At 28.8% G+C, this 15,034-nt stretch overlaps 1 protein-coding gene across 1 annotated transcript; it reads right to left on the bottom strand.

The window, feature by feature from the left end:
• Positions 1-10,640: 10,640 nt before the first annotated feature.
• Positions 10,641-15,034, bottom strand: LOC129317286 (AT-hook motif nuclear-localized protein 25-like). Its single transcript, XM_054961644.1, has 2 exons — positions 14,886-15,034; positions 10,641-11,622 (listed from the first exon to the last, which is right to left on the bottom strand). The coding sequence occupies exons 1-2, from the start codon at positions 15,032-15,034 to the stop codon at positions 10,809-10,811; spliced, it is 963 nt and encodes a 320-aa protein (XP_054817619.1). The 3' UTR covers positions 10,641-10,808.

The following is a 15,034-nucleotide window of genomic DNA, read 5'->3' as shown; positions in this document are numbered from 1 at the left end:
GAATATTTTTTTCCAACCAATGGAAATTATAGGGTAAAAAAATTCAACCCAACACAACAACTTTTTTGTTTATATATATGAACCACCATATAAATGCATCTACAAATTGATTCATCCATCAATTCCAACACATTTTTTCGTGTGAACTACTAAGCAAGAGAAAAAATGTCAAAAAAAAGACAAATTTTTATATCATATCATATTGTATTATCATAAGAGTTGAGCTCACCCACTTTACTATTGTCATTTAATTTATGATTAATGTCCCATTTTGTCTTTGTATTTTTTTTTAAGAGTGTTAGACATCTTGTACTCTTAAGTGAGGCAAATTTTCCTTTGAACTATTTTTTAAGAGAGCAAAAATCTCCTTTCTTTTAATTGGTTGTTTATTCTCCCAATGTACAATGATGTGATAAGATGTGAACACCAGCTAAATTTTGACTTAACTTTCTTGTTTAGAAAAACACTCCGAGCTCCATCCCTTCACTAGCTTCCTCTCTCTCTCTCTCTCCCCCTTCCCCCTATCATGTCTTTACTCTTGTTCCAAACCTAACATATAGCTACATATAAAAAAACTTAGAACAATCTCACAAACCCAAAAATTAGATAATGTTTCTTTACCTTTGGCAAACATATAAAACATCATCACAAATTCACGAAAACTCATAATCTCTTTAAGTTAAACACTATAAAAATGATGGATGAAATCAAAGCATAAACATAGTGAACACCATAAACCAAAAGCCATACATATGCAATGAAAGAAGATTGATTTGCAAAGCCATAAGGATTTAAGGAAGCCACATATTCCTCTGTGATGAAGTCAGTTCTTGCTGACAATCTCAAACCTGATCTTGCAATTGAACGTGAATCACTGATGCTAAGCAACACACTGATGGTCACGAGATTCAATGGAGAATGAAGGTGGATGTTCAACAATGCTTGATCTGTTCGATGAATTTGGCAAAGAAATGGGTCATGGGTTCTTGGGCAAAGGAAGTAGAAGACGAAGAAGAAGACGATGTGGGAAGGGGGATTGGCTTGAACAGAATGGGAGAAGAGTATAGGAAGAAGAAGGTTTAAACACATTTTTTTATTTTGAAAATATTCCATCTGTTTGATCAAAAAGTGGTTAGACTATGTCAAATTAGCTTTTTCTTGGACCCCACGCAATGACAAGTCACCTTATAATGTGAGAATAAATGGCTAGTTGACAGAAGGGTATTTTTGCTCCCTTAAAAAAATAGTTCAATAAAAATTTTTTTCAATTAGGAATATAGGGTGTTTAGTGCTCTTAGAAAAAATACAAGGACAGAATTAGATCTTAACCCTTTAAATTAAACTCAGGAAAAAAAAAGACATATTTACTATTTTCTTGATAAAAATAACATTTTTACTGTTCAATTTTGAATTATTTATTTTTTGTTTAATAAAATCATGAGAAATAAATATTTTTTGCAAGTTAGCTGACGACAAGATGAATAGTATTTTTTTGGACTAAAATTGGATTTCAGCTCTGTGGATTACATATAAAGGATAAGGAGAATTACAACCAGGTCTCGCATAAGAAAATTAATTACTGCAAGATTTATTAACAACTGAACTAAACTACATTGATAACTGATTGTATTGTCAATGCAGTTTAATTCAATTATTAATGAACCTTACAGTAATTATTTTTTTTATGTGAGACTTTAATGTAATTTTTTAAAATAATAAAATAAGTTGCATTGTACTATACATTATTGATACTAAACAAACAATAAATTTTGATGGAAATTATAACTGATCTATAAGTACTAATCAATATACACTAACTATTTCATTTTGCTTAGCATTAGAATCTTGCTGATCTGAATCAAGAATATGATAATTCTAAGAATTGTTGACCATTGTGGTTTTTCTTTAGTAAACTAAAAAAGAAACTTTACAATTGTCTCTCATAGAAATATCATTATGTTCAGCCTTTAGCAACTGACTTCAATTTAGTGTGTTGATTGGATCTCTTGGTGTTATTTTTTAAAAAATGTTTTTCCACAAATAGATCTTATTTTCTGCTCCCTTTCCTATTTATGGTCTCCCAACTTAAGCTTTGTAAGTTGTTTTCATTTTAATTAATTGACATCAAAAGTTACAAAAAACTTACATATAAAATTACAAATAAGTATCTTATAAAAATTAATATCGATTAAATCTTTAAAATAATATGATAATTTATAAGTATTAATATTTTAAAAAGATATTAATTAAATAAATATAATATTTTTTTACTACTAATCAATGTTGCTTGCAATGATGATTTGTCAATCACTCAATAACTAATCAAAGAAGTTGGTCAAAATTATTTTTTATTTTTTGTATGAGTAAGAAATACTCTCTGTTTTTATATATGAAAGAAAAAAATAGTATCACACAGTTTAAGAAAATCAATTGACTAAAATCATTACGTCTAAAAATAAAAAAATTGAACTAAAATACCTTGTGTTAATCACCATAAACATACATTAATTACTTCTCATTAATGTAAATTATGATGGGTAATTTAAAAAATATGTAACAAATGTATGGTGAAATATGTGATTTTGCTTATAATAAAAAAATTAAAAGTAGTAGTTTCTCTAACAAATAAAAATGAAGGAAGTAACATTGTATCCTGATATTTATATATGATCTATGATATTTTATTAGCATTAATTTTCTTATAGGGTATTTATGTATAATTTTTTGAATCTATTTCTATAATTTTTTAAATTCTTTTTATAAATTTTTAAGTCAATTAACGATTAATATCAACTTTTTTTAATAGCAAGATACCCAATACACCATTCTTAAATATTGAAAGAAAAACAACATCACATATAAATTTATAATAGTAGATGTTATTGGGTGAATAATTGAAGGATAAAAGAACCCTTTCACCCAGTTAAAAAAAATTGTTAGAAGCATTGTAAGATTAAAATAGTCAAATTTTCTGGCAAGTTTCTAAAATTAACATTTAATTAAAATCAATCTATTTTAATTATCTTTAATTTAGTTTTATACAATTTTTTTCTTAGCCTTAAATCTAATGCAATTAATGAGGCATTTTTGTAAAAGAAAATTTTAACATTATTTGATTTTACAGGGGATCTTATTTTTAGAATCATAAGAACTTTCTAGAAGATGTCAGACTTATATTAAGGAATTGAATGAATGAATATGTGAGAAAATATATAGATTTTGGTACTTAAAGTTTTGGTCAATTTAAATCAACATCTCTATAGTTTATTTACTACAAAAGTATTAGTTTCTAAAATTGTGGTTAATTTTATTCAAAATCTCTATTATCTCTATTGTTACCAAAATTTATTGTCACATCACGAATATACAAAGATCACCGTAGCGTGAAACTAGCAACTCCTTAATAAGAAAATTTATAATATTTTGACATAAATTGGCCCAAACTTTTGCAACCAAAAAAGCTATGTTCCTCCTATAAAAGTTATTTAAAAAAACTGATACTATAAATAAATTGTAAATTATATATTTATTTTAAATCTTGTGCAATAAATAAAATACCCACGTTAACTCCAAAATGTCGAACCAGATGAAGAAAATAAATAAACATGTCTTGTAAGACATTGGCCACGCTCTCAGACAGCGCGTGGATTAGAATTTCTCTCCTACCAGACAAATCCCCAGCCTCCATAAATCATTCAACACCCTCCCTCACTTCCTTCGATTCTCTCTCATCTCTCTCTCTCTCTCTCTGTGAAAACTCAGATAAGAACGTATAGGGTGCCATGTCCCGCCATCGGCGACAAGCCTCCCAGGTCCTCCCGCCGGAGATCATGGCCGCCGGCGAAGATCTCTCCAAGCCATTTGACCTGATTGACCACCAGGTCAGCACAGGTGGGACCCCCTCAGGCAGTAGCATTTCCAATCCCCAAGCCGGTAAAGATGTAACCTCTCTGTCTCACTCTCCGGCGCCAGCGAAGAAGCCTCCGCCGACTGGGAAATCCACCTGAAGTACAATGGGTTCTTCTTCTTCTTCATCTTCTTCTTCTGCTACATTTCAGTCATTCCTATAATCTCTTTCTCTTCTGTTTTGATGCTTCGAGGGTTTCCTCTTTCTCTCTCTCTAGGTCTCTCTCTCTCTCTCTCTCTCTCTCTCTCTCTCTCTCTCTCTCTCTGTGTCTTCAATGAAGTGAAGTTCCAGTTTCAGTCTCTCTGTCTCTCTCTCTCTCTAAATAAATGTAACCTGAGAGAAGATCAAGACCTTCGATATATGGTTCTTCATGTCTCTTTATCTGATTCGAAGTCAGATTGTTCACTACTATGCTTCAATATATATATATATATATATATTTATGTATGTTACTAGAGATTGATTGAGATAGTGTTTGAAATTTATATATAATAAAATAAAATATAAAATATAAAATATAAAATTATTCTGTATTTTGGACTTTATTTGAAGCAATCTGGGATGAAATGAAGGTTTTTGCTGATGATTTTCATTCTGTGAATGGGATTTGCTCGCAGAGAAAGAAGAATAAACTTCTATGTGTGTGAGGAAGTTCTTCAAGTTCCGATCAGGCGCTTTGTTAAGAAATGAATAAATTTCAGATTTAAATCTTTTGTGTGTTTGTGTTATTTTAGTATTATTTCAGAGTTCTCGATCCCATATATAATAATTCATACCCATTATGAGAGTTTATTATTATTGTAGAATAGTGATGATCCAGATCAATCTTTCTGAAGGTATTGTCTGTTCTTTTGTTTCTCGATGGAGATGAATGGGTTAGATAGAATGGGTTAGATAGCCTAATTACTAACACACGCATGTATATACCACATTCCTTTTTTTAATTTTTCATTTTCATGTGTGTTATTAATATTACATCAGAAGTCATTGGTTGTTCAAGTTGGATATATACCACATACCATTCGCAAAGAATATTTAATTGATTTCTTTTTTTTTTTTTTGGAAAAAGAGTTTCATGGCCTGGAAATTATCCAAATCATGATGACTATATAATTTTTTAGAAAATACGACATTAATGGTTTTGGAAATAAACATATACATAAATAATATTATATATTATTTTTCATACCAATTGACCATGGTGGAAGGGGTAAATCATACTTTTAATTTAAGTAATATATAATTATTGTATGTGACTTGGTTTAGGCTTCTTGGTGTTGATGTTGTATTTATATATTATGTCCTTAAATTTTTATTATAAGTTTTTGAGAAAACATAGTTTCAAGTTCTTACATTTTGTTCGTATTTTGTTTTTGACCCTTGTATTTTTTTTTGTGGTGTTTTAGATCATTATATTTTTATTTTTTTATATTTTTCTAAAATTCTTACACTTTGTTCAGGGATTTGAGTGAAAAATAAAAATATAAAAACTTAAAATATAAAAATATAATTTTCTTTTTACCTTTGATTATTAAATATTGATGAGAATAAATAAGTTATTAAAGTATGTATTTTTTATAAAAATAAAAATATATAAATTTATTAAATTTTTAAATAAGGTTAACAAATTTTTAAGTTTTTTTTTTTGTCTAAGATGAAATAGATTAGAAGTGACATAAATAAAATAATAAGTTATAAATTCGCTTTGAAGTTTTCACCTCAATTCTAAAGTATATATGTTGTTCCAAATGCGATGCTTAAAATTCTCACAAATGATGAATAAATAATGACCTGTAATTTAATTTCTTTAAAAATCACATTATTAAATAGTAAACTAATTAAAAGCAATAGATGATTGTGGTCGTCTTTATTAATAAAATAATCTAATCAACCAATATAAAAAATAAAACAAGATGTGCTGTTTGAAAACGGTAAAGGCTTTAGTTTTATAAAATATATTGAATGAAATTGATGATTGGTCATATATATTAATAATAATCAGTATTTGTAAGAATTATAATTGAAACCATTATTTTTCATTTAAATACAGGCACATTTGCCTAATTACTTGTTGAAAGACTGTTTAAAGGAAGATTCATATGTTCTTTTGCATTAAATCCTGAACTTTTATCAGGGTACAAGATCAAGAGAGAATACAATGGAAATATTGAATTTGATATGCATAATAAATAATTTACTTAAAATATTATACATTTATTGATTACGAAAGACAAAATGCGTTTTGAATTTCCAAAATGTAACAATGAATGCGTCCTTTCCTTTTTATAAAAAACTTCTAAAAATGTTTTGTTTTGGTCCAGGTATCAGAAACAAAAGCCCCTTAAATTATTTGGTATAGTTATTGAATTATTTATTTTACATCCTCGTGAGGCCAAATATTCAATATGACCATTTTGGGAAAGAAAATTAAATCAGTAATGTATTTATGAACTTTATTTATATTTATTGATGGTAATAATACAGTCATTTGTTTTTAATAAAAAAGAATGGGAAGGAGTATTGAGTATTTAAAAACATTTTCCTTGGATTCACAGAGGTTTACATCAAATATTCCCATTTTCCCCCAAGTGCTTGCATTCAATTACTGGGGAAAAAGTATTAGAATAAATCATGTCTTTTGGACAATAAATATAAAAACTAAATAAATTTTGACATAAATTCTTCTAATTTTGAAATTTTTTCCCACCCCAACTGCATTGATTCCTTTCTTTAATTTGCGTAAGGTGATTATATTTGGTATCTTACATTGATGATGTTAAATTTAAGGTATATATTATCTAACCATAAAATATTTTGTCTTAATATTGCTTACCTTTCATTTTTATATAATAATTAAAAACAAACCAAAAATATGAGTTGCCTCGTGACCATTAACTGTAGGTGATGTGTCTATGATAACGTCGTTATGCATTTATTTAGTCATCCTATGGAATGTGATTAATATATTGAAAATCGGAAATTAACTAACTGAATGAATGTATATTAGTATTAAAACAATTAAATATTTTTGAAAAAAAAAATCAAAATTAATGATACTTAAATGTCTTAAAATTCTTTTGAAAGATCAACATTATATCCTCAAAATCGTATTCACAAAATTGTAATTAGTCTAGAATATTTAAAAGAGAGCCTACTAAATAAGATGGGAGGAATATATTAGTGACAATAAAAGTTAGTTAAATTTATATGAGTTTGACTTATAAATTTTAAAGTCCTGTATTCAAATCTAATTACTGATATGAAAGTTTTATTAGTTATATAAATATTTTTATAAGTGTCTTTTTAAGTCTATGAACATGCCTAACCTTAATGAGTTGCTGATATGCAACTCATGTGAAATCAAAGTTTGCCTTATTAGTAGCATATTTGCTATACATATATTATATGTTAATGTATTTATTGGTATATTGACTAATAGTAATGTTTGAAAAGCTTCAATAACAATCGTAATCATTTATAAAAACATATTTTTAAAATGTTTAAAGATCATTAATTTGTTCTCTGGCCCGCAGCAATTTTTCTTTCTCCAAAATTCAACGCCAACATCAAACGTCGTGGTTCTCTCTCAATTTCCATAAATAGATAGATATAGTTAGATGAATAAATAAATATACAGTTTTTCGGTCAACTACCCTGAAAAATTGTTAAGCATAAGGAACTATAAACAGTTAAATTGCAAAAACTGTTGAAAACGTTATTTGGGATCCTTGTGACTTGTTTGGTACAATGAAATTGACCTTCTCAAAATGAAGAAGCAAAGGAAAATATAAAATTTTTTTGATTGATGCACAATCAATGAGATTCTTTTTCCTTTTCTTTTGTTTCTCATTGAATTTAGATTTAGTGAGTGAATTTAATTTACTTTTTCAATTAGTGTTTTACAAGACGCAATAATAATCATTTAATATAATTGATGGCTATAAGAGATTTTGTTATATAATATTTAAAAAATATTAAATATTAAATTTTTGGAGAGGATGATATATATGAGCAGTGTTCTATCATGAGAAGTGTTTTGAATTTTTGAAGGAAAGTGAATCTTAACAATATTTAATTAATAATAAAATTCTAATTAAAATGCTTAGTGAGTGGATGAACTTAGGAATCGAAATCCATTTGCCATCCGCCCAAGGAATGAGATTTCTCATCTCTCCCTTCAAGAGGATAAAAATTAGGCCCATATAAAGTTTTATTGGATCTTCTGTTTGCTGGGCCCAATCGGATTGGGCTTTTTGGACTGTTTGAATTGTTATGTAGTCATAACTCGTAAGTCAGACTGAACGACACTAACCGATCACGACACTCAAATCCAAAGCTCTGTTCACATGTTTCCACGAGCCCTCGATCCTCATTGAACGTAACGTGAAATAATAATAATAATAATAATAGAAAAAGTTTATACCCAAAAATAAATTAAAGAAAGAGAAAATTACAAATAAATCTCATATAAAAAACTTATTTACAAATAAATTTCATGAATTTATGAAAAGACACTCAAATCTTGGGGATTTTGCGCAATTAATTTATTATATAAAATAACACAAATACCCTTGGACTTTTGCTTCTTCAACTAGCGTTAATCGATCACTAGTGATCGGTCACTGGCTGGCACTGAATGATCAAAATTTTTTTATTAAAATATTAATATTTTAATATTTATAAGTCAAATATCATATATTAACAAGTAAATATTTCAGATTCACAAGTAAAATTTCTTACATTTACAAGAAGTTAGACTTGTGAATTAAGATGTTTAAATTATAAATATGTGAAATTAAACTTGTAAATATGTGAAGTTAACTTGTAAATATTATCAATATTGTAAGATGTTGACTTATAAATGTAAGAAGTTTGAGATATAAATATTGAAGATTTGCTTTTAAATATGTGACATTTGACTTGTAAATATTAAAATATAAAGAATTTAATAAAAATATTTTTTTCCAGAATTATTTATTGATTGGTCAACATCAGCCAGTGACCAGCAACGCCAGTCAACTCCAAACAAGATGGTAATAGTCCAATGGCATTTGTATCATATCACATGATAAATTCATTACAACTAAGCCTCATGAGACTTGAGTGTATTTGCATAAATTTGTGAGACTTATTTGTAAAAAAAAAATTTTTTTATATGAGACCTCTTTGTAATTTTTTTTTTGAAAAATGTAACTTATTGATCATTGAATTTTTTTTCTCTTGATTTAATACTTAAACAGTTTTGATTTCGAATAACTCACTTATTGAATTTTTTTTAAGTCAAAATAATTTCATCTTTATAATTTTTTTGACTCAATATATATAACTCAGTCTTCATAATTTTTTAATTCAATAAACTACAAGAATTGATTATAAAGAGTTAAAGTTTAGAAACTAGATCAACAATTGAGAGAAAATTTAAGAACAAATAGTTATGTTATTCCTAATAATAATAATAATTTTTTAAACTATTTAATATTAAATGGAATTTTAATTAGTACTCTAGATTAGATTGATTCAAATAAATTAATAATAATAATAATAATACTGTATAACGTTAGAGTCTAGCAAGGAGGTAATTGTGGCTGGAACGAGATAGGTTATTGGATGCTTAACAGTTAACACTAATACTATTCCCTTTTCTTTTTAGACTGACATTATTATTCTTTCTCCTATGTTTGAATTAATTTATTTTTCCATCAAACACTAACACATACAAATTATGAGAAAAATTAAAACGTTTAGTGCTATTAGTCATTGAATAGGTTGTATATTTCATTCTTCAATCGACACACACACACACACAGCCCCAAAATGACAATATATTAGCATATATATGAATCTAACGTACGTAGGCATATATGAATCAGCATAAAACGTTGCCAAATATCTCCAATTTATATTAGATAATTTTAATTAATTTCAATTCTTGTTAATTTAAATATATATAAAAAATCTCGTTCAGATCAAAGTATCTTCAAACACATTTAACACGATTTCATTAAATTATCAGAATCCATATCTCCTATATGTTGTACAGGATTCTTAAATAGTAGATATTTATAAGATTAACTAAATTGAAGGTTATAATTAAAACTTAATTATCTCGAAAGAAACTATTCTCTTACGTATACTCTTTCTTGCATAATATACAAAGTGTTCGGTTTTGCATTCAATTAACAATATTTTTATAATCTTAAATAAGAATAAGTAAATAAATAAATTCAAAATTTTTAAAATTTAACATGAACGTTAAACTATTGAGAGAATTATTTATTAATTTATTGGTATTAATATATTATAATAATAATTTTCAAAATATCAAATCCCAACCGTTCCAAACTTAATCTTAGAGTTATGATGAAAGATGGTCCTAGGAGATTCATTGGCTCAACCTTAATGTTTCTTATAAAATATATTTATATTATTTTAAAATTTAATTTAAAATTACACACATACACACATTCCCTTAACCCCAATTCATAAACTCGAATAACATGAATGGCAATACATAGAAATTATCAACAAGAAGCAGAACTTTAGAAATAACCTCAAAATTTTCAAGATATAAAAAAAAATAAACAACAAATTTTGTATATCACATAAAGCCTTCTTTAAATTTTAAAATAAAAAAAACACACCATGTATCATGAGAAAATATAATAAAGCAATATCATATATCGATAGAGTAAAAAAGTGCTGTGATTATTTGACACGTAATTTATTAGTCCAAAATCGATCAACCCTTAAAGCAGGGTGTAAATTATAATCATATCGCCAAATATCTCCTTCCCTAGTGATCATCATCTTGGTCATCAGATCCTGTCCTTCATCTTTCTCTTTCTGGTTATCATCATTACGATTCTTCATGAGATCGCCGGAAGTACAAGCTTTGCAAAACTCACTGAACTGATGATTCTGCGCAGGTAAATTGCTGAGCGGTGTAATTTCTACGTACGTGACTATTATTAGCCTGAATATCGTCGACGCGCAGAGTCTCAAACGTTGCGTTGTTTTGTACCGTCGTCGGAATAGCCACCACCTTCACCTTGCTCGCTGCCGTCGCAACCTTTCCCACTATTCCGCCGATGGTAAGACCGTTCGGCAAAGAAAGAAGAACCGTCAACGGGAAATTACTCTCCGGCGAGTTCATGGAACCAGACGGTGGGATTGGGTTGACGGTGCCGGAAAGTGACAGGATCGGGAAGGGTCCGAGGATGGTTTGTATTGGTTGGTGGCAGGTGATGATGTTGGAAAGTTGACCGAAGGCCGTTAAGACGGTGATGGAGACTTGACGCCGGAGACAGAACTGAAGGAGCGACTGTTCCACGTTGGCGCCGGCTGGGATTTCGATGACGGCCGTTGTCGAGTTTTGAGATTCTTCAATCTTGAACGGTGTGGTGGGTGTCTTGGCCTGGTTCTTGGAACCCTTGGGTCTTCCCACAGGCCGTTTTGGCGGCCGGAGAATATGGTTGTTGTCAGTAGCTTCGCCGGTGGGGATTCCGATGACGGCAGTGGAGTTCAGAGATTGGCTCCCCAGCGGTGGTGATACTACCTGACGCTTGTTCTTTGAACCCTTGGGTCTTCCGACTGGCCTTTTTGCTGGCCGGAGAATTTGGTTGTTGCCGGTGGTGGGTTCGCCGGCGCCAGAGATGAAGTTTCCGGTGGCGGGTGAGGAATTGTTGAAGAGGGAGATGGTTGGAAGATCCATGAGGCTAGTGAAGGAACTTTGAATAGTCAATAAAGAGTGAACTTGGAGTGATAAATACACACACGCGTTTATATATGGGGAGGATACGAGATATCTGATTGCATATAATTTATTATTTGGTTACATGTTATTGGATCATTATCAAGTTATTTAAATTAAATTTAGACTAAGAAAATATATCATATTTTAATGTTTGCTTGTATTTAAATACTCCAAAATAATATGTTTATCACATTTTTTCATTTTATTCATTTTGACAAAAAAGAGAGAGAAATATGAATTCCACACGTGTATATACAAAACTTCAGAAATGAAATTTCTTAATAATGCAACTTCACCTTGATTTTACATTACGTGGATTATGGATATGGCGATTATTGATTATCGATCCATTGATACTCGCTAGATTTTTCTTCCCATGCGATGCATGAGCATTGAAAATGGTAAGAGATAAAATGGTGTATAATGCTAGGTTCTATTAAGAAACTGAGAAAAGATCATTATAGGAATTAACATGCATCTACATTCTATAAGGGATTAAGGGATATGCATTTTCATTCAATATTTTGGAATATTTATATACATAGATGGTATTTGCAGTCATTCTTCTTCTTCTTCTTCTTTTGAATCATGGATTAAAATCTTCAATCTATCGCCATTTTTAACTCTTGAAGTAGTTACATAGAGCCGTTCATGTATGAAAAACTGGTTTGAGAAGGAAAATAGCAAACATAATTTTTGTTAAAAGATTTTACGTGGGAAAATTCCAACAATTAAAGCTGTGAAATTTCATTTAGTTTTGGTAGCCTAGTAGAATTGTTGGTAATTTTTTATTCCCTCCTATGAAGGATAAGAAATCTCACCATGAAAGATTGAGATATCATTTTAATTATTAAGAAAATTAATTAATGTGTCAATCTTCTAGTTCATAAAGCAAGCATTTTATATTCTCTTATTTAACAGTCCGCCCATGAATTGTAGAAACCTCATGACTTTTGACATGACCTGAATTTGGTCTCCTTGCAAGGTTTTTCCCATGTCCTTCTATTTTTTTAAAAAAATACAAACATGAAAAGAAAGACAAGATCATAACAACAAATAATAAATGTGTGATGTTACCCAAAAAAAAAAAGGATATGTAATGGGAATTGTATAACTAATTCCAATGCAAGGCATGAGTTGGATCTAAAAGTACATATTCAAGTGAAGCTAGGAAACTAAGTAGATGATAGGCAATTTCTAAGTGCCGAAGTCAAGCAAATTTGTTGGCCATGTTGAAGTCCTCCAGCTGGTGAGGGTCCTCTCTTTTATTGATGGCAAATAGCAATGTTGCTAAAATTGGACTGAAATGTGACTGGTTAGGATATTGATTTATTAAACTGTGATTAAAGGTGAACAAAAAGGAACAAAACTGATCACGCTAAATTAATCCAATAAAATTGAATAAAACCAATTATTAAAAGGTTTGATTTGGTTTTATAAATTTAAAAGCCGAATAGTTTGGTTTAGATTTCGATTTTTCGTCTTCTGAAACCTAAGTCAAACTTGAACTATATCTTTTATATTTTTAAATGGAGTATTTTTTCTATTGTTATATGATACTTTTAGTGTTTATTTTTTTTAAAATTTTAATTTCAACTAAAATCGAACCCTAACCCAAATACTTTAATAGAACTTTGATTTCTCAATTTTGCTATTATACAGCCAAATGAATACTCATGTTCTTTTAAGAGTGATCTTTTAGATAATTTTAGATATAGAATTTTTCTTTTTATTATCTAAAATAATTTGTAATGAAATTTAATTTGCGCTACTCTGGTATTTATTGATAATTAAATTTGAATATTTTTATGATGTTCATTTCCATTCATGCATGATATAAGTTAAGAATGTGACTTGAAGTTGTAATATGAAAGAACAAAGAGTCAAAAGTTATGGGTAGTCTTAATATATAATTTTATATGTTAAAAAAATATTAACATTTGTTCTATGTATAAATCAAATCGAACTAAACTACCTAAAAATTAAACCAAACAGATATATCATTATTTATGCAAATTGATTAATTTGATTTGGTTCATGTTTTGATTAAAACTGAGCCAAACCGCACCTTTGATCACTCTTAATTGTGATTGGATCGTGGTTCAACTGGACTCAATAAAAATAATAAAATTTAAAGATTATGTATGAAAAATAAAAATATTTAGACAATATTCAACATATTATTATCATAAATATCAAATATACAGTTAATTGCACCAATATTATAAAAATACATTTATCATCAATTACAAAAAAATAAAATCATCAAGCATGCTACAATAATGGTCTAAGCAAATCAAATCAACATAAGTTTTGATTACTAAACTAAAATCATTAATAAATCATCGTGTACATATATAATGCTAAAGACAAACTAACCACTAAACAAATAAAAGCACAAAAAATAACATAATTTTGAATTATTGAAAAATTTTTAACATAATAATATACAAACTAGGTCATAGTCTTCGTAGGTCAACTTTGCACCGATATTTAAATTGGTTTCACTCCATATATTTCTCAATCTATTGCCAGGGCTATTAGTGTCGCTTAAAAACCTGATTAGCATGATCCTGCTTGAGCTATTCAGGCTCATCAAGTTAGGGATAGGGGTCAAGTTTTGCGTTGCCTAATCTAGCCCGAACATGAACTTTTTTTTTGTTTTTAATTTTTAGTTAAAAAATTTAATTTATGGTTTTATTTTTAGTTGAGAGTTATCATGCATTATATTATTTTTATGATCTTTTTGGACATTTCTTATCAATATAATTTATTTATAATTTAATTCTATATAAATATAATTGACAATTGTTGATTACATGTTATTTTAAAAATAATTACTTTTTGATCATATATTAATTTTATAAAATATCTATTTTAATTAAATGATAATAAGTATATTTTTTAAGGTATTTTTTATATTTTTCAAAAAAGAATTTAAAATTCTCTTAGACGTAAGCCAAACTCAACCCCAAATTGCATATTTAGTCAAACATCAAGCAAGGGTGATACATGTCACAACCCGACCTGTGTGCACCCCTAATGGTTGCTGTTGAATGTTTCTTTTAGGGATTTGGCTCTTTTATCAGAGAGAGCCTTGGCTGAGCAACTAGATGTTTCTTTGGTGAAAAGCTCTTGCATAGTTTAGGATTTGGCTTTTCAAGATCTTGCTCCTCAAAGTCTATATATCTTGTTTAGACCTGGCTTTGGTTCCCCTCAAGGTACATGTTGTTTGGATTTGGCTCGAGTTTTTCAAAATTTGGCTCATCTTGACCTAGCTCAGACTGCTGTAGACCCAGCTCAGACCCCTTAAGTTCTAGCCTCGGTTCATTACGACTTTGCTCTTTTCCTATTTGAAAACTCTTGGACGCCAT

This window comes from Prosopis cineraria, unplaced genomic scaffold, assembly GCF_029017545.1.
Source record: "Prosopis cineraria cultivar Desert tree isolate PC_DT_omini unplaced genomic scaffold, ASM2901754v1 PC8, whole genome shotgun sequence".
NCBI classification, from domain to species: Eukaryota; Viridiplantae; Streptophyta; class Magnoliopsida; order Fabales; family Fabaceae; genus Prosopis; species Prosopis cineraria.
Note: the sequence above shows the minus strand (reverse complement) of the source record. Positions and strands in the feature narration are given on the sequence as shown.